At 44.4% G+C, this 25,376-nt stretch overlaps 1 protein-coding gene across 1 annotated transcript in view; it reads right to left on the reverse strand.

The window, feature by feature from the left end:
* The window catches only part of DOCK1 (dedicator of cytokinesis 1), a 421,618-nt gene that overhangs the window by 22,161 nt on the left and 374,081 nt on the right, over positions 1-25,376 (reverse strand). The window contains exons 39-45 of the mRNA XM_069753948.1: positions 22,728-22,817; positions 21,270-21,374; positions 16,682-16,823; positions 14,340-14,421; positions 3,923-4,007; positions 1,969-2,055; positions 1,570-1,746 (exon numbers count right to left, since the gene is read on the reverse strand). Of these exons, the coding sequence (XP_069610049.1) occupies positions 1,570-1,746; positions 1,969-2,055; positions 3,923-4,007; positions 14,340-14,421; positions 16,682-16,823; positions 21,270-21,374; positions 22,728-22,817 (768 nt within the window). The remainder of the gene's footprint in view (positions 1-1,569; positions 1,747-1,968; positions 2,056-3,922; positions 4,008-14,339; positions 14,422-16,681; positions 16,824-21,269; positions 21,375-22,727; positions 22,818-25,376) is intronic.

Raw genomic sequence — 25,376 nt, forward strand, 5'->3', positions numbered from 1 at the left:
ACCACTGCAGCCACTCACTGACTGTAGCTGGTAACCACTGTGTGAGAAACATGTGACCACTGCAGCCACTCACTGACTGTAGCTAGTAACCACTGTGTGAGAGACATGTGACCACTGCAGCCACTCACTGACTGTAGCTGGTAACCACTGTGTGAGAAACATGTGACCACTGCAGCCACTCACTGACTGTAGCTAGTAACCACTGTGTGAGAGACATGTGACCACTGCAGCCACTCACTGACTGTAGCTGGTAACCACTGTGTGAGAAACATGTGACCACTGCAGCCACTCACTGACTGTAGCTAGTAACCACTGTGTGAGAGACATGTGACCACTGCAGCCACTCACTGACTGTAGCTGGTAACCACTGTGTGAGAAACATGTGACCACTGCAGCCACTCACTGACTGTAGCTGGTAACCACTGTGTGAGAGACATGTGACCACTGCAGCCACTCACTGACTGTAGCTGGTAACCACGGTGTGAGAGACATGTGACCACTGCAGCCACTCACTGACTGTAGCTGGTAACCACTGTGTGAGAGACATGTGACCACTGCAGCCACTCACTGACTGTAGCTGGTAACCACTGTGTGAGAGACATATGACCACTGCAGCCACTCACTGACTGTAGCTAGTAACCACTGTGTGAGAGACATGTGACCACTGCAGCCACTCACTGACTGTAGCTGGTAACCACTGTGTGAGAGACATGTGACCACTGCAGCCACTCACTGACTGTAGCTGGTAACCACTGTGTGAGAGACATGTGACCACTGCAGCCACTCACTGACTGTAGCTGGTAACCACTGTGTGAGAGACATGTGACCACTGCAGCCACTCACTGACTGTAGCTGGTAACCACTGTGTGAGAGACATATGACCACTGCAGCCACTCACTGACTGTAGCTGGTAACCACTGTGTGAGAGACATGTGACCACTGCAGCCACTCACTGACTGTAGCTGGTAACCACTGTGTGAGAGACATGTGACCACTGCAGCCACTCACTGACTGTAGCTGGTAACCACTGTGTGAGAGACATGTGACCACTGCAGCCACTCACTGACTGTAGCTAGTAACCACTGTGTGAGAGACATATGACCACTGCAGCCACTCACTGACTGTAGCTGGTAACCACTGCGTGGTGATTGGCTGCAGCGGTCACACGTCCAGGTGTCAGGACAGCATTGCTGCAGCAGGAAGTAGGGACCATAGGGAGAATAGGTAACATTGGCAACGGAGCAGCTGGGAATCAGTGAGGATTTTATAAAAAGTGTCTGTTTGCTGGGCAGCCCGTTAATCTCACAGCATGTGATAGAAATATGAGCCCATGGGTTTTCCTGCCGAATTAATTGGTAGGATGACTTGGATGCAGCCATGGAAATGAACATACAAAATGTGTCCTAATATTAAAAGAAAAAAAAAAAGCAGATTTCATAAAAACCTTAAAAATAACCAATTTGGAATAATCTAAGGCCACGTTAATTCAGAGTCTCAAAAAAGTTTGAAAAGCGTCTTATCGTGACAGGTAAACCGAGGGGTGGTTTTGTTCCTTTTCGGTCATCTCACCTTTTCATAATTTGCGAATCCTCCCATGACTGCGGGGTCCACAATACCGTTCAGTAGTAAGGACAGGGGGTTGATGGGCAGGTTGGGGTCGTTCATGTGCTGCTGCACCATGTCGTTGATTTTCTCATTGGTCAGCTGCATTGTCTCGATGGCGTTTTCCAGTGGGCTGATTTCCACCTGTCGTACGCAAGAAAAAGGGGGCAAATATATAAGATCGGAGAGAAAGAGGACCTAAAATATGAGCGTCACATTCCTACAACTCTCCCTGGCACCCTATATGTACCGCACACTGATTAGCGGGGACATACTGTCATTGTAGACCTAGAAACAGGCGTTTGGATTTCCATTACAGATGTAGCAGAGCTAAAGTTGTCATGTGGCAATATCACAAAGTCTTACCATATTCACAGACTTCACTTCAAACCATCGCAGGATCCCAGGAAGCTTGTAGGCTATGGAAAAGGTGGTTCTCTCAATCCACATATTCTAAGGGAAAAAAAAAAACAGATTAGCGCACACGATCTGGTGAAGACGCCATGAAGTCCTGGAAGTTGTATCGTTGTCTTCTGTCAGTCTCTACAGGCCTTCACCTTACTGCAGCCCTTTACTTTCTCCCTGCCGATCTCAGCTGCAGGAGGGTGAGAGATCTTGCAGCAGAGATCTGCAGGGAGAAAGTAAAGGGCTGCATTAAATCCAGTGTCTTCCTATTCTACCTCGTTTTCAAATTAATGACTAATAAACACCAAATTGTGAATAAAATGAAACAGATATTCCTATCTCAGTCAGTGATGGCACATTGTAGCGGTATGAGCTGTGGGATCACTAACGATGGCTAAAATAAAACAGCCGCAGCACTATTTTACCTCTGTGCAGGAGCGTTCCCCACTGCACCGCGGCTCTATTCAAGTGAAAGAGGTCGGATAAAAGAGATCGGATTCCATTTTCTGCACAGTTAGGTGGCCGGAGGCGCCGTGCTGCAAGCCAAACTATTAAGGCTATGTGCACACGTTCCAGATTTTTCGTGCGTTTTTTCGGCGGTTTTCCGTGGCAAAAGCGCTTAAACACATACATTAAGCATCTCATCATTTTTAATGCATTCCGCAATTTTTGTGCACATGTTGCGTTTTTTTCCACAATAAAAACGCATCGCAGAAAAATACACAGCATGTTCATTAATTTTGTGGATTTTTTGCGGATTTCCCGCTATTTAATGTATTGGGAAGCTCTGGAAAAAAACGTGAAAAATCCGCACAAAAAATGCTAGAAAACCGCGCAAAAAAACGCATACGGATTTCCTGCGGGAAAAGTCCGGTTTTGATCAGGAAATTTCTGCGAATAATCCCGACGTGTGCACATAGCCTAAGGGGATTTATGACTGTATCCCACTGGCGGACACACACAGTAAAAGGCCCCTCTGTAAGAAGAGTATATGGGCCCTTTGCAGTCCAGGAGGTCAACATAATGCACAATATCAATTGTTTTGGAAGAGGTAGTGGCCCCCCTAACCTCTTGGACCCCTATGTGGCTGCACCAAAGAACTGTCCGCCCCTGCTATAACCCTTCTGAGAAGATCCAACAGGTCAGACCCCCATTATGTGATGGCATATCCACCGACTAAGATGAGAATACCCCATTAAAAAAATAAATCAAAACTAAATTTTATATTTTTAATATTAGGGACAAATTTAAATTTACTGTGGTATATATTGTCCGGGGATTACTGGAGCAATGGTTTAAAGAGGTATACAAGGATGGCTTGTTTCTAGGATGTCATTACTGTATGAACGGTTGGACCTCTGGGACCACCACAGAATGAAGGCACCCCCCCCCCACATAGGAGCCCCCAAACACCATCTATAAACTTCAGCCGACCCAACTAGGGGCACAGCATTAAGACCCCTTCATTATCAGCCCCATACTCATGGGGAAGTGACGGCATATAATCGGCCTGCTATGAATTCCTAACATCGGAAAATCATTTTAAATGAGTGAGATTGATCTAAGAGAGAAGGTGTAATCCACCCATATGGGGCACAGACATGATATACGCCGCCAGAAACACCTCTTTATATAATCTGACAATGATTACTGTATTTTTATAGAACTAATTGTGACCGTCCGCGCATCCGCCATCCCCCAAATAACAACATTGGGCTCCCTATCTGTACAGCAGGAAATGACAGTATTTACGGCACACAAGCAGTTTTCACTTCGATTAGGATCTATTGATCTTCTGCAATTGGCCGCTGAACGGTCGTCTTTTCACGCCAGGCGGTGTGTATAATAATTACATTTCTTGATCATAAATGTCTTTTGGGGCGATTTGTAGCAGCTAAAAATCTCAGATACTTACTGCAAATTCATTTTCAGGATCTTTTTCCCCTTTTCTGATTGGCCGGGAGTATTGGAATCGAACGACTTCATTAATTCGGTAGAAGCTGCGGGAAATCGTAAGAACAGATATGAAGATCTCAAAGGTGAATGATAACAACACGGCAATAATGTAAAGCAAATCTATCAGACCGCAGGCAGCGAGGACCCGCCTCGGACCAGTACTTCTGACACTATCGGGGGAGAACACCGAAATTAGGGAGTCCTATACGATCGCCACTACACAACTTGGCCGAGCCACCAGTACTGTCCGCTGAGACCTCGCCCCGATTCAGATCCTCTGCTTTATGACTGATGCTTTTCTTTGCATTGCAAAGTCTGCAGAAAAATGCAGCAGCCCTGGAAATCCGCAAAAAATATTTAAAGATAAAGCTTGTTGGGCTGCTTTACTACGTAGCACTGACATTTTGATATTGCGGGGGTGAAGTTGTTCTTTCTTTTCCGTTTTGACATCTTGTTTGTTAAATATAAAAATCTGATTAAAAAAACGAACTGAAAAGCTCTGCGGATATTGTACAGTAAATTGTTGATAATTTGTGGTGAGAATGGCATATGGCATAAGTCACAAACTTGGTCTTAGGACTTTATACAGACAACAGTTTGGGGTTTCTACTGGCCATTCTAGTACTTTTAGCCTACATTTCCACAATGAGCTTTTGATGTTGCAGATTTGCTGCACCCAAGTAAACTACAGTGCCTCGCGACAGTATTCACCCCTTGTCTTTTTACCTATTTTGTTAAATTACAACCTGTGTTTATATAGCTTTCTAATCTGATCTGATTTGTGTGTGATGCATCACCACTAAGTAGTCTAAGTTGGTGAATTGAAGGGAGAAAAATATAGGCACAAATTAAATTATCATCTATCTATAGATTATCTATCAATATATACACTGTATCTATCTATCTATAGATGGATATATCTATAGATAGCTAGATAGATATATCGATAGATAGATAATAGCTAGATAGATATATTGATAGAAAGATAGATAAATAGACAATAGATAGATGATAGATAGATAGATAATAGATAATACCAAGCCCGATGTTTAGTAATAAACATAATAAAATGGTACATAAAGAGTTAGGCAGGGATCACACATGCGAGAAACTCGGACGGGTCTTGCATCTTAATACCCGGCACTCGGACCGGAGTGTGCGGCTGCATGTATTTCTATGCAGCTGAACGTTCCGATAAGAGTGCCAGGTACTGAGGTGCGAGACTCGTGTGAGTTTCTTGCAAGTGTAACCCCTGCCTTAAATGCAATATGTTTAATTTAAAAAAAAAATTGAAGAAAAAATGGCATAGGCTCCCGCGCAATTTTCTGCGCCAGAGAGGGAAAGCCAGCGACTGGGGGCCAAAGTTTATAGACTGGGAAGGGGTTAATACCCATGGAGCTTCCGAGGCTATGAATCTCAGCCCGCAACTGTATACTTAGCCTTTACTAATAAAATAGGGGGGCCACCTCAAAAAATGACGTGGGGTCCCCCTATAATTAATAGCCAGAAAAGGCTATGCAGACACCTGCGGACTGATATTCATAGCCTAGAGAGGGACAATGGATATTGCCCCCCCAGCTACAAATACCAGCTCACAGCCACCCCAGAAATGGCTCTTAGCCTCTCTCTTCCCACTGCCCTGTAGTGGTGGCATATGGGGTAATAAGGGGTTAATGTCACCTTCCTATTGTATGGTGACATTAAGCCGGCATAGTAATGGAGAGGTGTCAATAAGGACACCTACCATTACTAATCCTATAGTTGGTAAAGGGTAACTAAACACACACACATTGCGAATAAAGTATTTTAATGAAATAAAACAACACACATTTTTCCCATCTTTATTGTACTGGTAATCCAAATGATGCCCTCGATCTCCTGAAAAAAACAAACAAAAAAACAAACAAACACAAAAACTCCCTGTTCTGACGCAGTCCATTTAATGAGTGTCCCACGACGAGTCCAGCTTTGGAATATCTGGATGCCTGACATCCAGCCATAGCAGAGCTTGTAGATGACCACCAGAGATAACTCTCCGGCGATCACCTACACTCTAGCTCTCACAGTCAGATGACCGTGAGAACCAGTCTAGGGTGACCTGAGATAACTCCCGGTCACATGCACGGAAGTTCTTGCGGTAAGCTAAGTTATCGAAAGAACTGCAGTGGACGCGGACTTCCGGCGGAGTGACAGGTAAGACCTTATCTAAATTAGTAAATATGTGTAGTAAGCTGCGTTTTCGCAGTTATTATGCATGTGACTAATAAATAGATGCGGTTTTACCGCATCTAATGATAGTCTGTGGGAAATTTACGCTGCGGAGACGTAGCATCTCCACATCATAAATAGACATGCTGCGGTCTGGAAAGACGCGCCACATGTCCAGATACGCAGGTCTGCCGGGGGCATCTCTGAACGCATAGTGGAGATGGGATTTCATGAAATCCCCTCCACTATGCGATAACATATGGACGCTGCGGGTTTGATGCTGCAGCTGTACGCAGCATGAAACCCGCAGTGTTTCCTGACCGTGGAAACACAGCCTTACAAATCATTATGCCTGGCCCTTTGCAGAAACCGACTAACGTCTCCCGCTCCTGGGAAACAGCAGTTACATTTTCCAGAGTACCTCTTACTGTTAAGTCTCTAAGCGGGGCAGTCCCAAAGTTGTCCCAGGACACCTCCAAGCAAGAAATATTTGCTTCAAGGGATGCTTTCTCGCTCTCCTTTTTAGCCAGTACAATGATTTGATTTTGTTACGATAGCAGAGTCCTGATGACATACTAGACTACTGGGTACCACAACTTTAGCCCAAAATTCCCAAAACAAAGGACAATTTTGACCGATAACAATAGCATGCAACAAGTCCTTGATCACTCCCACTTGTTGGAACACTGAACCACAGTCTGTGCGTGTGGTGACCTGAGCTAGTTCTTGGCGTCTCCTTGGATACAGCATAACCCTATCCCCTTCACAGGGACTAGCACATGTGGAAATCTGGCCCATGCCAGGGTCACCAAACAAAAGGAGTCCAGAAGTCCCGTCACTTGGACATCATTCACAGTCACCAGGCTTTCCTGAGGCCCCTAGCCAGGATGAGGATGGGCACTGCAGGCAGGGTAGGTGAAGCAGGAGTAGTGCCAGCCTACACTTCAGTCCATCGGCTCTGAGGTCATATGATAAAATGGCTGATGTATGACCTGGGACTTGACACATCCAGCACATAATGGTATGAGTTATAACCTTTGAACCCAGCTCTGACTCCTCCTCCAGGGTATTCATGCGCTCCTTCTTTTGGGTCTCCCAGAAATGTGATCTCAGGCTCCCTTGATTGCTCACAGAGTTCTTCATGGCCAACTAACTTTCCATGAGGCTCACAAGGCCATCCACATTCCGTGGATCTCCTTGGACAGTCCAGCTTTGCATGATTTTCTCAAGTGAGTACATAAATTGGTTCAACAGGTCGAACAACTGGGACCAGGGAGATTTGTCCCTTTGACAGTGTCTGAGATGTACCCATTGTCCCCAGACTACTAGGTTTATGCCCAAACATGCTATAATCTGTGCCTTCAGGTTATCGTACTAATTGGCATCCTGCAGGTCAAGGTTGTAGTACGCTTTCTGCAGTTCTGGAGTAAGGATCTCTGGCCATTGCTTTGGGGGCAGTTTCTCTCTGTCTGCTAACCTCTCAAATACAGTGAGGAAAGCCTCAAGTCATCTTCCATAGTTTCCTTCTGTTAGGCCTCCCATACCATTCACTTCACCCCACTACCTTTGCTTTGGCTGTTGGATGGTGCAAACTCCAGGGCATGGACAGTTTTTGCCAGAAGAGCCATCTGCTGATGATGCTGAAACTGCTTCTGCAGAAGCTGCTGCTTTAACTCCTGCTGCTGCTGTTGATACTGCTGGATCAGGAGTTTATTGGCTTCCTGTTGGGTCAGCTGCTGCTGTTGTGGATCTGAACTAATTGCTTATCAAGCTCCTTCATGCTTTCAGACTGTGTTTGCTGTAGCTCTTCTTTACCCAGGACATTCAATCTTTGCACTGTGCTCTCTGGGACTTCAAATCTGCATTTCATCCATCAATTGTAGGGTTTCACTCTCTCTGGTAGGCGTTAGGCCTTAAGTAGCGTTCTTACAGGTAACGCAGTTTTTGTCCAAACATGTGTTCAAAATATAAACACACACAAATATATATACAGTGGGGCAAAAAAGTATTTAGTCAGTCAGCAATAGTGCAAGTTCCACCACTTAAAAAGATGAGAGGCGTCTGTAATTTACATCATAGGTAGACCTCAACTATGGGAGACAAACTGAGAAAAAAAAATCCAGAAAATCACATTGTCTGTTTTTTTAACATTTTATTTGCATATTATGGTGGAAAATAAGTATTTGGTCAGAAACAAAATTTCATCTCAATACTTTGTAATATATCCTTTGTTGGCAATGACAGGGGTCAAACGTTTTCTGTAAGTCTTCACAAGGTTGCCACACACTGTTGTTGGTATGTTGGCCCATTCCTCCATGCAGATCTCCTCTAGAGCAGTGATGTTTTTGGCTTTTCGCTTGGCAACACGGACTTTCAACTCCCTCCAAAGGTTTTCTATAGGGTTGAGATCTGGAGACTGGCTAGGCCACTCCAGGACCTTGAAATGCTTCTTACGAAGCCACTCCTTCGTTGCCCTGGCGGTGTGCTTTGGATCATTGTCATGTTGAAAGACCCAGCCACGTTTCATCTTCAATGCCCTTGCTGATGGAAGGAGGTTTGCACTCAAAATCTCACGATACATGGCCCCATTCATTCTTTCATGTACCCGGATCAGTCGTCCTGGCCCCTTTGCAGAGAAACAGCCCCAAAGCATGATGTTTCCACCACCATGCTTTACAGTAGGTATGGTGTTTGATGTATGCAACTCAGTATTCTTTTTCCTCCAAACACGACAAGTTGTGTTTCCACCAAACAGTTCCAGTTTGGTTTCATCAGACCATAGGACATTCTCCCAAAACTCCTCTGGATCATCCAAATGCTCTCTAGCAAACTTCAGACGGGCCCGGACATGTACTGGCTTTATCAGTGGGACACGTCTGGCACTGCAGGATCTGAGTCCATGGTGGCGTAGTGTGTTACTTATGGTAGGCCTTGTTACATTGGTCCCAGCTCTCTGCAGGTCATTCACTAGGTCCCCCGCGTGGTTCTGGGATTTTTGCTCACCGTTCTTGTGATAATTCTGACCCCACGGGGTGGCATTTTGCGTGGAGCCCCAGATCGAGGGAGATTATCAGTGGTCTTGTATGTCTTCCATTTTCTAATTATTGCTCCCACTGTTGATTTCTTCACTCCAAGCTGGTTGGCTATTGCAGATTCAGTCTTCCCAGCCTGGTGCAGGGCTACAATTTTGTTTCTGGTGTCCTTTGACAGCTCTTTGGTCTTCACCATAGTGGAGTTTGGAGTCAGACTGTTTGAGGGTGTGCACAGGTGTCTTTTTATACTGATAACAAGTTTAAACAGGTGCCATTACTACAGGTAATGAGTGGAGGAAAGAGGAGACTCTTAAAGAAGAAGTTACAGGTCTGTGAGAGCCAGAAATCTTGATTGTTTGTTTCTGACCAAATACTTATTTTCCACCATAATATGCAAAAAAAATGTTAAAAAAACAGACAATGTGATTTTCTGGATTTTTTTTTCTCAGTTTGTCTCCCATAGTTGAGGTCTACCTATGATGTAAATTACAGACGCCTCTCATCTTTTTAAGTGGTGGAACTTGCACTATTGCTGACTGACTAAATACTTTTTTGCCCCACTGTATATATATTTTACACTGATCTACACAATAATAAATACAATTACACAATATAAATACATATATATACATATACACAAGCAAAATAAATAATATATATATATATATATATATATATATATATATATATATATATATATATATATACACACACACATACACACACACATACACACACACAACAATATACATACAGACATCCGCGCGCACACACACACTGCTGGACTGCAAATTTCCTCACACCCTACTTAACCACAGCCTTTCCTAATAAGATGTGCCGGCCATGTAGGATCGCCTAGCAGTAATTATAAAGCCATTCTTCTACTATGAATTATAATATTGAAAATTCTCGCTTTCGTGAATTTGATAAATTGAAATGCGCTGCAACAGCCTGCACCTTTCTCCCCAACGCGGCTGAATGCAGATGATATGCAAAAAATCATTTAGCAGAGTTTTAATTCTGTCTTTATGCTCAGCACTTCCTAATGATTGGTGAAGAAAACAAGGCTTTGTGCGGATTCCCAGCGGACACACATCTAAGGGGCGATCTCAGGCTATTACGTAGCCTCCGGCAGCCATGTGTATCGTGAGGCTGCTGCAGACACCTTCCTTATCTTTACATAATTCAATAACACTCTAATCTCTGCACACTAGGAGAGGAAAACCAAGCAGAGGGTCCCATGTGGGGGCTTCCCCTGGTGATCTTTAAGTATGTAAAATTATCGACTGATCTTTACGAATATCATCTCAGTATTACCCCAGTTGCATTTGTTTGACTCCAATGCCGACACACTGTGTGTTGACATAGGACTGCAGGAAAATCTGCATCTTGAGTTCTATCAGTGTTTTTCCTGGATACAATACGTAACCATTACAGTCTATGTGGCTGTTCATATTATGTCTGAGTTTTTTCATTTTTGGGGGATTTTGTGTCCACAAAAAAAAAAAAAGGGAGAAACCTCAGTCTTTGATTTTAGTCAACAGAGATCAAAATCACCCATACAAGTCTATGGGCCGTCCATGCGCCATTCTTTATCAGCATTGCAATGGGGACAAAAAGCTTTGCAAATTATTATAATTTTAGTTACAGATTTTTTAAGCAGACAAGTAAGTCGCTAATAAAATATTGATGGTAAAAACGGACACAATGACAAAACAATTATGAAAATTGGTCTTTTTTTGCATATGAAAAAAATCACTGAAGTCTAGACTTAAAAGTAAATCCCTCCTCCCAAGAAGTGGAGAACATTAAATACAGTTGGCAATGATCTCAGGGGTGAACACCCTAACAAATTCCCCCTAAGGCCAGACTGTGCAATACTCAAGAGTAATTACAAAAAAACTCAAGAGCTACAGCTCAGACTCTAAAGGCCTGTTAACTGTTCAAGTACAGCTCAGTGCAATGTTAATTGTTCAAGTTCATGACCGTACGAATAGAGAATGACTGAACAAGTATGGTTTCCTTGGAAGAGAACATGGCAGCAGGGCTGAAATGTATAAAGTTGCAGCTAATCAAAACTGGACAATCAAGATCAATGTGAAGATGTTTGGCCATAATGCCCGGCACAACGTTGAACAAACACGGTATATTGGCACAAACACCTCATATGAACTGCCAAGTACGGTGGTGGTGGGGGGTCATGATTTACCTTGTTTGTCAATCACAGGCCCTGTGATGCCTGCATGTACAGAATGAAACCACGGAATTGTATTTGTGCGCTTACTAACTAAAGGGGTACTCCTATTTTACATAGACTTGATTGCAACTTGTCTGTGATTCGGATTCTTTTTTTTTTTAATTTCTTTGCAGCAAAATCTAATTAGTCGCATGAGAGCAAGGTGCAGACAAGTTGCACAGTCGGTTGTTGAAAACAAGTCGCTGTGTAGTTCCAGCCTTAAACATGTCTGTGATAGGTGCAGATATCACCTATGAAACCAGGAGCCCAACAGGGGGACATGCAACCCACTTTTACAGAATCACAGTGGATGATTCCCCATTTGGTGGAGAGGATTCTGCTCTTTTGCCCCATCACTCAAAAGACTTATGGTAACAGTCAAAAAAAGCTGAGCCGAGGGAACTTCCCTTTAAAAGAACACTCTGGAAGGAATTAATACACTGTGTTAAAGGCAACTTGTCATCTTAGAAAATGCCATTTACCTGCAGATATAGGGTTAATGTGCAGGTAAACATTTCAATGCTGCTTGGTTGTTGTAGTGAAACTGTGGCTATGGAAGCAAATAAACCAATTCTTCTAGGAAGCCGCCGGCTTTCAGTTACTGTAGCCATTATGGGCAAGCCCCCATCACTGAAAGCTGGCAGTTATTAGGAGGAAATAAGTTTATTTTCTCCCAGTAGCTGCACTTTCAGCAGCATTGTAACACTATTTACCTGCAGATTAACTCTATATCTGCAGATAAAGTGAATTCTGATGTTAAAGGTTCCCTTAAAAAGAAAGGGCAAGGGTGGGAAGGGACGGAGAATGACTTATCATCTAACACTGATGTGCTCACCCTTTCTTTGTGTCTTTCCAATGTCTCTCTCTTAAAGCAGATCTGTTGCCAGATTTCACAATAGAGATATTATATCTTAGCAAATAGATTTTGTAGACCTGATGAGACTGTTGCGCTTACTTTGAAATTCCATGTCAGACTGCCTGTCTGGTACTTTTTCAAAGTTTTACCTCCTGATATTAAAATTGGCATTTTAGAAGTCATATAAAAAACTAATTTTGTAATATCAGCATTATATAGCTATTCTGATACAGATTATTTTTAATTAAGTATACCAATCTCATCAGGTCCAAGCAAACTATATAATAATGTATGTAGTTTACATGATAAAAACTGCTGATATGTCCGCCTTGATCTCTTTATATAATCCAACAGCAATAATAGAAAAGCTTCTATTTTATGAGAGCAATAAAAAGGGAATCCGAAAAAAAACACCAGAGACATAAAAGTGAATAAATTAAAATAATCCCTTTAACACAGCGCTGTAACTCCGTTCCTGATCATTTCTCCTATTAATAATCTGCTGATCTGAATTTCTGGAACTTCCATTAACACTTTCTTTACTTTCCATTCTGTGAGAGGCATGAGAACAGTATGTGACGGGCGCGCAGTCTCTGGCCTGCAGGGTCACTCAGCTACGCAGATTTTTCATCCTCCTACATGTGTGCGGGAGTACAGGATACAAGGCAGAGCGGGGAAGCCAGCGCTGCATCACAGTTATGTAATATTTCTCTTACATCTGCTCCACTATTTCCAGCCCTATCGGGGATTACTGTATAATCACAAAAATGAGTAAGTCTAGCTTATTAGAGAAGCAAAGCACAAGCTTTATCCAGAGATGTCACTACAGATATGGCAGGTTTTCAATGAGTGTGTGATATATATATATTTATTATCGTGTAAGTCTGTGTCATTCTTTCAATTACTTTTTTCTGGCTGTGTCTTTATTTACCATATAACTATAGGATTAGTAATGGATAATTACTAAGCCTTGGGGCTTGATGTCACCCGTTAACACCAACCCGACAAATACGAACCCCACTTGCCACCACTACAGAGCAAGCGAGAAGAGCCGGGCAACATCCATGGCCCCTTACCAGCCTAAGGCTGGTTATCAAAAATGGAGGGGACCCAAAGTCGTTTTTTTTAAATTATAGACCCCTCTATTCTTGATAACCAGCCTTGCTAACGCTGACAGCTGAGGATTCCAGCCTCCAGCTGTCAGTTTTGCCTGGCTGGTTATCAAAAATACAGGGGAACCCACACTGTTTTTTTTTTAAATTATTTATTTATCTAGAGCACAGGCTGATGAATACTCCTATCAGCCGCCTGCTCTCGCTGTTATTAGTGGCAGCAGGCGTAGCCTGATGGAATCAGTAGTCCCATCAGCTGACGAAAATGACCGGAGTTAAACTTTTTACCTCCGATCACAGCTGCGGGCTCACGCTGTCATTTGACAGCATGGGAAACACAGCTGTCTGGCCGGTGGTAATGATTTTACCTCTGATGAGAAGCAGTGATTAATATGGAAATGACAGCGCGACAAACACCCGGTGTTCGGGGAGCTGAACCTAAACAGTAACACGGACCTCTTGGTAAAGTCCGTGTTCGGTGCCTGTGCTCGAACAGTAGGTGTTCGGTACGGACGTCGAACTTTACTGTTCAGGTTCATCCATTTCTACACTGCAGCATCGCAGGGAGACTTCAGAGCAGTGCTTGCATGTGCTGCTCTCGTTTGCTTGGCTAGGAAAGTGGCCACCTCTGGTAGACAGTAGAGGTGGCAGTAACATTAGACAACAAGCAATAAACTATATAATTAAAAATGCTTCTGTTCTTGAGAATAATGAGAATTTTTAATAACAGGTAAATGTACAAAATTGTTTGTTTTTACTTTTACAATGTTGAGAATAAACGTACTGTAGGTGCAGTGGTGATCCAGTCAGCGCCATGGACCCTTGATTCTGCAGGTCAGTAAGGTTTCCAAGAATTGTACCCCACAGATCATACATATGATCTACTTTAAAAAAACAAAAAAAGAAAAACTTCACGAAAAACCTGTACGTACCTTAAAATCTGCTCAGACACAGGTTTATTCTTGAACTTTGGTGGCAGCTCGAGCAACGGTTTTACGGTAAAACACTGAATGTCTGATTGTAAGAATTAAAGATTAATACTGAAGTGTTCATTCAGTTCCATAACAAATAAAAACTAAATAAATAAATAAATAAATGTTATTTCATAGCCTGGGGTGAGAGCAATGCCCCAAGGCACTGTGAAAAAACATTGCCTTCTTTCTGTTTTCTTTCTTCCACCTGACAAGTGCCGGTACGTGGGACTTCTGAGCGCGTCCTGTGAGACGACCCAGACAACTTCCACCAAAAATCTAACAATATCTATCAATGCTGTCATTCTGTTATATATGGGGGATGGTGATTTTCTGATTTGCTCCATTTATTTATAAGATGCTAATCCTGCAAATTAATGTTAAAAGCAGGAGATAATCTTTTCCCCACTGTTTGCATCTATACCAGCTTCCGCTCTTCTGAGAAGGTTCTCTACAAGATTTTTGAGGTGTTTGTGGACATTTTTTCCCTTTCATCCAGTAGAGTATTTGTGGGGTCAGACACCGATGTTGAGGAGAGGCCGGGCTCACATTCTCTATTCTAGTTCAACCCAAAGGTGTTGGATGGAGTTGAGGTACGGACTCTGTGCAGCCGGTCATGTTCTTCCACTAAACTCCCCCAACCATGTCTCTATGGACCTTGTGCACTGGAGAACATGAAGAACAAAATATGGCCTTACTAAACTGTTCCCACAAAATTGGAAGCCATAATATCTAAAATGTCTTATATGTTGAAGTATTAAGAGTTCCTTTCATTTAAACTCATAAGCCAACTCCTGATAACAGCCCATAGCCTTATCTTCCTCCACCATCTGTACAGTGGGCACAATGCAGTCAGGGGGTAACGTTCTCCTGGAATCACCAAATCCAGACTCCTCTATCAGATGCTAGATAGAGAAGTGTGATCCGTCACTGCACAGAACATGTCTCCTCCAGAGTCCAGTGGTGACGGCTTTACACCACTCCATCTGATGTTCGGCATTGTGCTTGGTGATGTAAGGCTGCACAGCTGCTCAGCCATAAAACCCCAGGTGGGGTCGCAGTGTTTGTGCTGATGTGAATACCAGAGGGGGTCTTAACTCTGCAGTTATGGAGTCAGCAGAGCGTTGGTGACTTTTCTGCCCGCTGCTCCTCCTCAGCACTCAGCCCCCCAGTCTATAACGTTACGGGGTCTCCACTTAGTGGCTGAGTTACTGTGGTTCTTTCCACTTCTTAATAATATCACTTACAGGTGATGGGGGAAGATTTAGGTGGAAGAAATGTCATGAACGGACTTGTTGCACCAGTGGCTAATACAGGGGCACATGTCTAACTAAAGCCAAACGGCATAGATGGGTGGCCAGAGGTTATACACCAGGGGCGAGGGTCTGGATTTTATACATCGGGGGCGAGGGGCCAGAAGTCATACATCGTGGGCGAGGAGCCGAAGCTTATACATCAGGGTTGAGGGACCGAAGCTTATACATCGGGGGTGAGGGGCCAAACCTTATACATCGAGGGCGAGGGGCCGAAGCTTGCACATCGGGGGCGAGGGGCCGAAGCTTACTCATCAGGGGCCGAAGCTTACACATCGGGGCGAGGGGCCGAAGCCTACTCATCAGGGGCGAGGGGCCAAAGCTTACACATTGGGGGCGAGGGACCGAAGCTTATACATCGGGGGCCAAGCTTATATATCAAGGGCGAGGGGCCAAAGCTTATACACCGTGGGCGAGGGGTTGGAGGCTATACACTGTGTGCGAGCGGTTGGAGGTTATACACCGGGGGGCAAGGGGCCGAAGGTTATACACCAGGGGTGAGGGGCCACAGATCATACACCAGGGATCAAAGATTATACACCAGGGGCGAGGTGCCGCACATTATACATCGGGGGCGAGGGGCCGCAGATTAAACACCAGGGGCGAGGGGCCACAGCCTATACACTGGGGAACGGAAATTATACACTGTGGGCGAGGGGCCTGAGGTTATACACAGGGGGCAAGGGGTCTGAGGTTATACACCGGGGCGAGGGGCCTGAGGTTATACACAGGGGGCAAGGGGCCACAGGTTGTACACTGGGGGCAAGGGGCCAGAGGTTAAATACCAGGCTTGACGAGCCATGTAATATACACCAGGGGCAATGGGACTAAAGGAGAAAATCTGAGTTCTGTGATTAAGCATGTGTCCCAGTACTTTTCTCCTTTTCATCAAATTGCAGTGTGTATAGAAGAAGACATATACTGTGCATTATATATACACTTCTACATACACACACACCATTTCTATCTCATTGGATCCTTTAAGGATACATTGCCCAGTAGAGCTCTTGATGTCATCGCCCGGTGGAGATGTGGTCTTCATCTTCTCGGCATTAGGAAACTGAGTTAACAGTCGAGCCTCAAAATCTTCCCGTCGCTCATACTCCTTACCTCTGTAAATGAAGACTTTATTCTGGGGAAGAAAAAAAAACGGAAGAAACTCATCAATAAAACATGTTGCAAACACACTGCCACTTGCTGATAGTGGAGACCCCAGTCATACTGATGAGGGGGCTCTGGACCCCCCACTGTATGAACAGAGCGATGGTCATACATGTGCAGCAGCGCTCCATTCCTCGTCTATGGGACTAACAGAGGGCCGTACTCGGCTAACTCCAACCCATTCAATCGTTAAATCCTAAACATTCTGTCTTTCTGCTCCACAAGAGGAGACGAGTACCAGATCTTAGATGAACCTATAGGTCTGGGAACATTATTTCCAGAGTTGGGGGCTTCCTGGCACTGGCATAAATCCTCCAGGTGTTCCCCGCAGCAAAGGACGCCGCTTTCCTTTCCAGGAAATGATCGGCCCACGTGATTGGGAAAAGCCCTTTCAGTAATGAATAGATGACTAGCTGTTATTTGCAGCACGACCGATCTGTGGGCACCAGGAGAAGGAAAGCAGGAGGGACTTTTTTGCTTTTTTTCATCTGGGAATCAAAGTGCGCTAATACGCTCAGCCAGCAGCCCTCACCGTGCCGGCCCACGTGACCTTTATTAAATGTCTGCGGCTCGATATTAGTGGCGAGGCTGGCGGAAACAAAACCGGGTATTATCGTTTTAATAAGAATGCCAGCAGGCAATGGATTCCTACTTTTGCTGACCTACTTCTGTGCACACTGGAAAGATGCATTCGCCTCTGATCTAGACCAAGTTATATAAGGTAAATTCATCAAATGTAAAAGCAATAAAAAAAAAGTAAATTATTGACAAGGGCGCCACAGAGAAATTGAAATAAAAGAGGTTGACGTTTTTGTTTTATTTTTAAACCAATTTTTTTTTCGGCAATGCGCTAACCAGATAATGAAACACAACTGTCCCCGGATTAATGTACAGGAGTGACAAAGTGACCCCAACTGTCCGGCCGATGGAAAACCCAATAAATGCATTTCCGCCCAAACGCAGACCCGCTGGCTCGTGAAGAGAAGCCGGCCCTGGATTAATAAAGATGTTTAAGGCACAGATCACCGTTTGCATTATTCACTCTTTTACTACACACATAATGTGTCTAAGCTGGAAAATTGCTTGTTGGACTAAACCCGTTATGAATTTCAATGCTCTGCAAATCGCGGCTCATCGGTGACAGCCGCTATGCTGAAAACTGCAGACACACCTGGATATTTAGTGCCGGAGGACGGATAATAGCGGCATTGATTGTCAATGTCCTACTTCCGTAAAGGCCGCCACTGCGGATGGGACATATAGGGGCCCCCAATTCTGCACTGCGCCATGTAGACTTACACAGGTACACTAGAAATCCCAAATAAGGGAGGATAACCTGCCGGGGCACATCACTGCACATCAGGAGTAGGGGACTCACACCCCAGGGGCATTTCTGTCTCATGAAGTGATGACCTATCATCAATATATGATCATGGGGATAAAATATATATATGACCCCCTACATATCTGAAGGATGCAGGGAACTTCTGCACAGTCATGCCTGACCACCTACCATGCAGGAGAACTTCTGCACAGTCGTGCCTGACCACCTACCATACAGGAGAACTTCTGCACAGTCGTGCCTTACCACCTACCATACAGGAGAACTTCTGCACAGTCGTGCCTGACCACCCACTATACAGGAGAACTTCTGCACAGTCGTGCCTGACCACCTACCATACAGGAGAACTTCTGCACAGTCGTGCCTGACCACCTACCATACAGGAGAACTTCTGCACAGTCGTGCCTGACCACCCACTATACAGGAGAACTTCTGCACAGTCGTGCCTGACCACCTACCATACAGGAGAACTTCTGCACAGTCATGCCCGGCCAGCTACCATACAGGAGAACTTCTGCACAGTCGTGCCTGACCACCCACTATACAGGAGAACTTCTGCACAGTCGTGCCTGACCACCTACCATGCAGGGGAACTTCTGCACAGTCGTGCCTGACCACCCACCATACAGGAGAACTTCTGCACAGTCGTGCCTGACCACCCACCATACAGGGGAACTTCTGCACAGTCATGCCCGGCCACCTACCATACAGGAGAACTTCTGCACAGTCGTGCCTGACCACCCACTATACAGGAGAACTTCTGCACAGTCGTGCCTGACCACCTACCATGCAGGGGAACTTCTGCACAGTCGTGCCTGACCACCCACCATACAGGAGAACTTCTGCACAGTCGTGCCTGACCACCTACCATGCAGGGGAACTTCTGCACAGTCGTGCCCGGCCACCTACCATGCAGGGGAACTTCTGCACAGTCGTGCCCGGCCACCTACCATGCAGGGGAACTTCTGCACAGTCGTGCCCGGCCACCTACCATGCAGGGGAACTTCTGCACAGTCGTGCCTGACCACCCACCATACAGGAGAACTTCTGCACAGTCATGCCTGACCACCTACCATGCAGGGGAACTTCTGCACAGTCGTGCCCGGCCACCTACCATGCAGGGGAACTTCTGCACAGTCGTGCCCGGCCACCTACCATGCAGGGGAGCTTCTGCACATTTGTGGCCGGCCACCTACCATGCAGGGGAGCTTCTGCACATTTGTGGCCGGCCACCTACCATGCAGGGGAGCTTCTGTACAGTCGTGCCCGACCACCTACCATGCAGGGCAACTGCTGCAGTCGTGCCCAGTCACCAACCATGCTGGGGAACTTCTGCACAGTCGTGCCCGGCCACCTACCATGCAGGGGAGCTTCTGCACATTTGTGGCCGGCCACTTACCATGCAGGGGAGCTTCTGCACATTTGTGGCTGGCCACCTACCATGCAGGGGAGCTTCTGCACATTTGTGGCCGGCCACCTACCATGCAGGGGAGCTTCTGCACAGTCGTGCCCGGCCACCTACCATGCAGGGGAGCTTCTGCACATTTGTGGCCGGCCACCTACCATGAAGGGGAGCTTCTGCACAGTCGTGCCCGGCCACCTACCATGCAGGGGAGCTTCTGCACATTTGTGGCCGGCCACCTACCATGCAGGGGAGCTTCTGCACAGTCGTGCCCGGCCACCTACCATGCAGGGGAGCTTCTGCACATTTGTGCCCGGCCACCTACCATGCAGGGGAGCTTCTGCACATTTGTGGCCGGCCACCTACCATGCAGGGGTGCTTCTGCACATTTGTGCCCGGCCACCTACCATGAAGGGGAGCTTCTGCACAGTCGTGCCCGGCCACCTACCATGCAGGGGAGCTTCTGCACATTTGTGGCCGGCCACCTACCATGCAGGGGAGCTTCTGCACATTTGTGGCCGGCCACCTACCATGCAGGGGTGCTTCTGCACATTTGTGGCCGGCCACCTACCATGCAGGGGAGCTTCTGCACATTTGTGGCCGGCCACCTACCATGCAGGGGAGCTTCTGTACAGTCGTGCCCGACCACCTACCATGCAGGGCAACTGCTGCAGTCGTGCCCAGCCACCAACCATGCAGGGGTCCAGGGTCTTTCATATATTTTTGCTTATCTCGAACTGCGGCCTCTTCACTCTGGAGATACTCGAGGTTGAACCCCCAATATTATGAAGTAATGGAATATACTGGCAACAAGCCATCAACTTACAATCTCTTTAAAGAACTTGCACCTGGAGGGTACTCCGACGATTGACCCAAATGGTCTAATCATAATGCCCCCCCCCCCAAAAAAAAACATAAGCTGAGCTGCAAGGTAAAGGGGGCACATTTTTATCATAAAGAGAGCTTGTCATCGGGATTTTATACCCCAATGCCATGCTGAATTGTATCCCCCTATTCCCCGCCTGCTGCTGCCCTCTTCTCTCTGTCTGACACATGAGTAACCTGCCCGTGATTGACAGGAGGCAGGCAGCAGGCGGGGAATAGGGAGAGGCCGGAAAGCTGTAAGTGCAGCACCAGCACACTGCACTTACAACTCATTAGCTTAAAAACTAAAAATTTCTCTAAAACAGCAAAAACATATTTCTACAAGAAAAATCAGCAATAAAGCGCTTTTACACACATGCCATTAGTTTGGTACCTAAAATCTTGATGACACATTCTATTAAAATGACAATATTTTGGGCTAAAAAATAAATTTTCGGAATTTGGATTTCATTATACATTTTGCGCCGTTTGCCTCCAGCAGCCTCTGTGTTACATTGTCTATTGCTGTCTGCAGAAAGAGCTAACTGGGAATCTGTCAGTCAGCCCGCTGTAACTGGAGGAGTTTATAACCCTTTTACTGGTCTTCTTCTGAGCTCATCTCAGCTGATGTATGACCACAGACCACATCAAAGTTGAATGTGTCAGGAAACAAAGGGTCTGTAAAAATAAAATGGCGCACAATGTTTAATAAAAAGCAATTGTAAAAATGATGGTTAACCCCTAATACATGCATTTAAGTTTCTCAGCCCGGGCAGTATTAACAGATTCAACATTAATTTTACATGTACCCTAAGGAACGTGGGGAATCCTTGTCCAAAATATCCCACAGCAAAGTAGTCAGGCTTTGGCCGGATAACCTTCACGATGCTTTCGAAAAACTGCGCTTGTTTCTTCTGCAATGAAAAGAACGGTGTTAAAGAACAGAAGCGAGGAATAAGCACGCGGGGTATCAGAGCGGTGCTCTAAGGAGGCGGCCCAATCTGATTAGGAGAGCAGCCTGGATTATTAGCCATTTTGGATGCCAGCAATAGTCCGTAAGCTGCAGACGTCAAACATTAAAATTCTGTTTCTCCGCTATATCAGGTTTACTGCTGCCCAGACTCCGGCGCCACAAACGGTATTATTTATTCGCCATCTCTCCATCTGATTGCATAATTCAGTGTTGATTAATTTTTACAGATCTTCAGTCCGGTCTGGACATTATGCATTTTTAGGGTACAACTAGAGAGAGCTTACTGCCTACTGAGAGATCAGATTACCACTACCTCTGTACTGAAGTCTAAGGATAGTGGATGGAGGAAAATGAGGTGCAGGTACAGACACAGACGGTGCAGCTACTTTATATGTTTATTATCTTATAATCAGCGCTGAATTCACAGCTACACTGCTCATTACTGCTGCATAATGTCCTCCATACTGCTGATTCTGAATGTCTGCTATATTTATTCGCCATATCTTCATCTGATTTCAAAATTTAGTAGTGATTTTTTTTTTTTTTTATAGATCTTCAATCCGGTCAGGTTAACATTATACATCCTTAGGGGATGTACTGAAATCTAAAAAGAGTGGATGGAAGAATCCGACACACAGACAGTGCAGCTATTTTATATGTATTTTACCCGTGCTGGATTCACAGCTACACTGCTCAGTACTGCTTTATAATGTCTTCCATGCAGCGGATTCTGCAAATCGGGTACATAAAGACAGGAGAGTATGAATCCCTAATGTCTATGTGTATTATTTATGGGAGACATTATAGCAGCTAGTTTCTAATCACTAGCTCAGAAACAACTGAAAATTAGAGATAAGTGAAAATGTGAAATTCACGTCTTATAATGGCCTGAAAAGGTGTTATTTGTCAAGTACACACTCATGGCAGCTTATGATAATTATCCTGAATAATTGGTACGATGCAGTGTGTAATTTGTAGGCAGTAAGACCCCTCACTTGAAGCTGCAAGAAGCCATAATGTAGCTCTAGGTATATGCAATAGACTTACGGTAGATAAAAAAAAAAAAAAAAAAAAACAACAACATAAAATCTGAGTTCTAAACCCTATAAAGACTGTTGTCCTGGAATCCATACAACCTACAATAGAAGTAGAGCAGGGGAGAGGTCACAGGTTAAAAGCGATTCTGCTGACAGACATGAGACAATGCACAATGACTTTACTGCATTCATAAAGACTGGAAACAAACAAAACAAATGTAAATGCAACAAAGAAAAAAAAAAAATAACCGACTCACCAGTAATTCACTCAAATGCTCATAGTCAAACATTTCATTTTCATATTGCTCGGCCAGTTCTTTGCCCAGGGTAATGGCCTCCTCCCACATCTGAGAAGAGATGATGGAGATATATGAAGTCAATCAATCATTCTTGCTCGGGTACATTACAATGAAGCACTAGGTGTTATCATTAGCCGCCATCTCTTACAGTTTTGCACACTCGCCTCGTAGACATGTACTAACTCCTATTCTATCGGCTCCATAGAGGAAAAGAAAGCCAATTCCTTCTAGGCAAACAGTGATGGAAGAAGAAGACTTTGCTGTACAGCCAGTATTTAACATCAAGGGCATTTTACACCATTTCTTATCTACAGCGCCTTGCAAAAAGTATTCACACTGCATGAACCTTTCCACATTTTTTCACGTTACACGCCAATACTTAAAGGTATTTTATTGGGATTTTATGCGATATACCAACACAAAGTAGCAAGTGTTAGTGAAGTGTAAAGGAAATGATACAGGGTTTTCTGCTGCCTTTAACAGGTTTTCCTCCAGGATTGTCCATTATTTAGCTCCATCCATCTTCCTCAACTCTGACCAGCTGAAGAAAAGCTCATTGTCATTGCTGAGGAAAAGCATCCCCACGGCATGATGCTGACACCACCATGTTTGACGGAGGGGATAGTGTTTTCATGGCGATTTACCAATACTTTCTTCTTTGTATTGGCATCACAGTGTCACATAAAATCCCAATAAAATACATTTAAGTATTTGGGTGTAACATGAAAAAATGCGGAAAAGTTCACGGGGTGTGAAGACTTTTTCAATGCACTGTATATCCATTTATATATAAATATTTAACAAAAGTACGTACAGTTGAATTCTATGGTTTTAAGTATCAGGGCATTTAAAAAAAAAAACTGGTCTGATTGCAGCCACGTATGTTTTACTATAAAGCATTCCAGTTATAGAAAAAAAACAAGGAAATGAGCTGGTAGACGTGCAAAGTGTAAGAGCACGTTCACACTGTGACATTTTACAGAAAAAACCCAAGAAAAAACTAAATTCAGTATATACTCTACAGTAAGTAAATAGTAATAGTACATGTAAATAGCATAGCGTACTTAGATAACATTATTTTGATTTATTTTGTTTAAAAAAAAAAAAGCATAAAATCCATCCCACCACAACAAGGTGACCCAGTTGGGACTATCCTATCCGGTCACTAGCATTAAAATCTTATCTTGTGTCAGCCGACCTCATTATGAAGAAATGCAGAGCGCAGCAGGACAGGGACCGACACCCATCCATGGGAAGCTATATAGATAAATGCCTAGCTCAGAAAGGGCAGGACCATCCTGATCGGGTACACCTTGTCGTGGCGGGACGACTTATATGCTCTTTGTATCAAAATAGTGTTAACGAAGTACCATATGTTATTTACATGTACTATTAATTTATTGACTTACTATAGGGTAGATGCTCAATTTGTTTTTTTTCTTGGGTTTTGTTTTTGATATAGTTTAGTTTGATACACTGGATAATAGGCAGAGACTAGACCAGTCCAGCGGGGAGCCTGGCCGGTGATTGACAGGTCCCTACGTACACATCTCACATTACAATACTTAGTAGTAAATACGATCCTTGGCAGAAAACAATTGCTGCCACTTAGATTACTGTTGTGGATTTGCAATAGATTCCACACAAGGAATATCCTCATCATCATTCAATGAGGCTAATCCTGGGCTTTTTCTTGCAAAATTCACAGAAAAAGTTAGCATGCTATTTATTTCCAAAGTGAGTGTTAAAGTGACAGTGACATTTATTATGGAGCACCTTACAGCTATAGAGTCACTTCTTTTTAGATCATTGGTGCTGATAACAGTTTGCGCAGTGACCGTAAAAAAGAAATTACGTTTCACTTGTCACCAAAAGAGATAAAAGAAGTGTATGAAGCTAGAGCAGGGGTCCCCAACTCCAGTCCTCAAGGCCCACCAACATGTCATGTTTTCAGGATTTCCTTAGTCTTGCCCAGGTAATAATTGCATCACCTGTGCAATGCAAAGGAAATCCTGAAAACATGACCTGTTGGTGGGCCTTGAGGACTGGAGTTGGGGACCCCTAAGCTAGAGGATTCCACAAATACAAAGAATTTCATCAGATCACAAATGACACAAAATAATAATAAAAAAGAAAGTACACATAATTATAATATACAAAGACACATTCCCCTATAGAAGTCAAAGAAAGGGAGGCTGCACTGGGGATACAAGGTAATGAAACGAAGTGCTGAGAAAAAGCCACAAATAGAGCAATGTACATGAGAGGAGCCAAAAGAACAGGCCATAAGGTAACAAGTGAGCAGTATCGGAATAAGATCAAGGTGCCGCATGCAAAATACAGGTCAAAAGTATCAATATGTGAAAGCACTGAAAACAATTAAGATATACCAAGACTGGTAATAAGATGGGGAGTGGAGAAATGTGTTTAAATAAAATCAGCGTTTTATCAGCAGGAGATTATCACTACAGGATTGTTGTTTAACCCCGCCGACACCACTGATTGGCAGCTTTCTGGGTACACTCTATAATGTCAGAAAGCAGCCAATCAGTGGTATGGGCGGGGATATACACAGCTCAGCATTCGAGCTCTGCTAGATCTGCAGCA

The sequence above is a fragment of the Ranitomeya imitator genome, chromosome 2 (assembly GCF_032444005.1).
Source record: "Ranitomeya imitator isolate aRanImi1 chromosome 2, aRanImi1.pri, whole genome shotgun sequence".
Taxonomy (NCBI): Eukaryota; Metazoa; Chordata; class Amphibia; order Anura; family Dendrobatidae; genus Ranitomeya; species Ranitomeya imitator.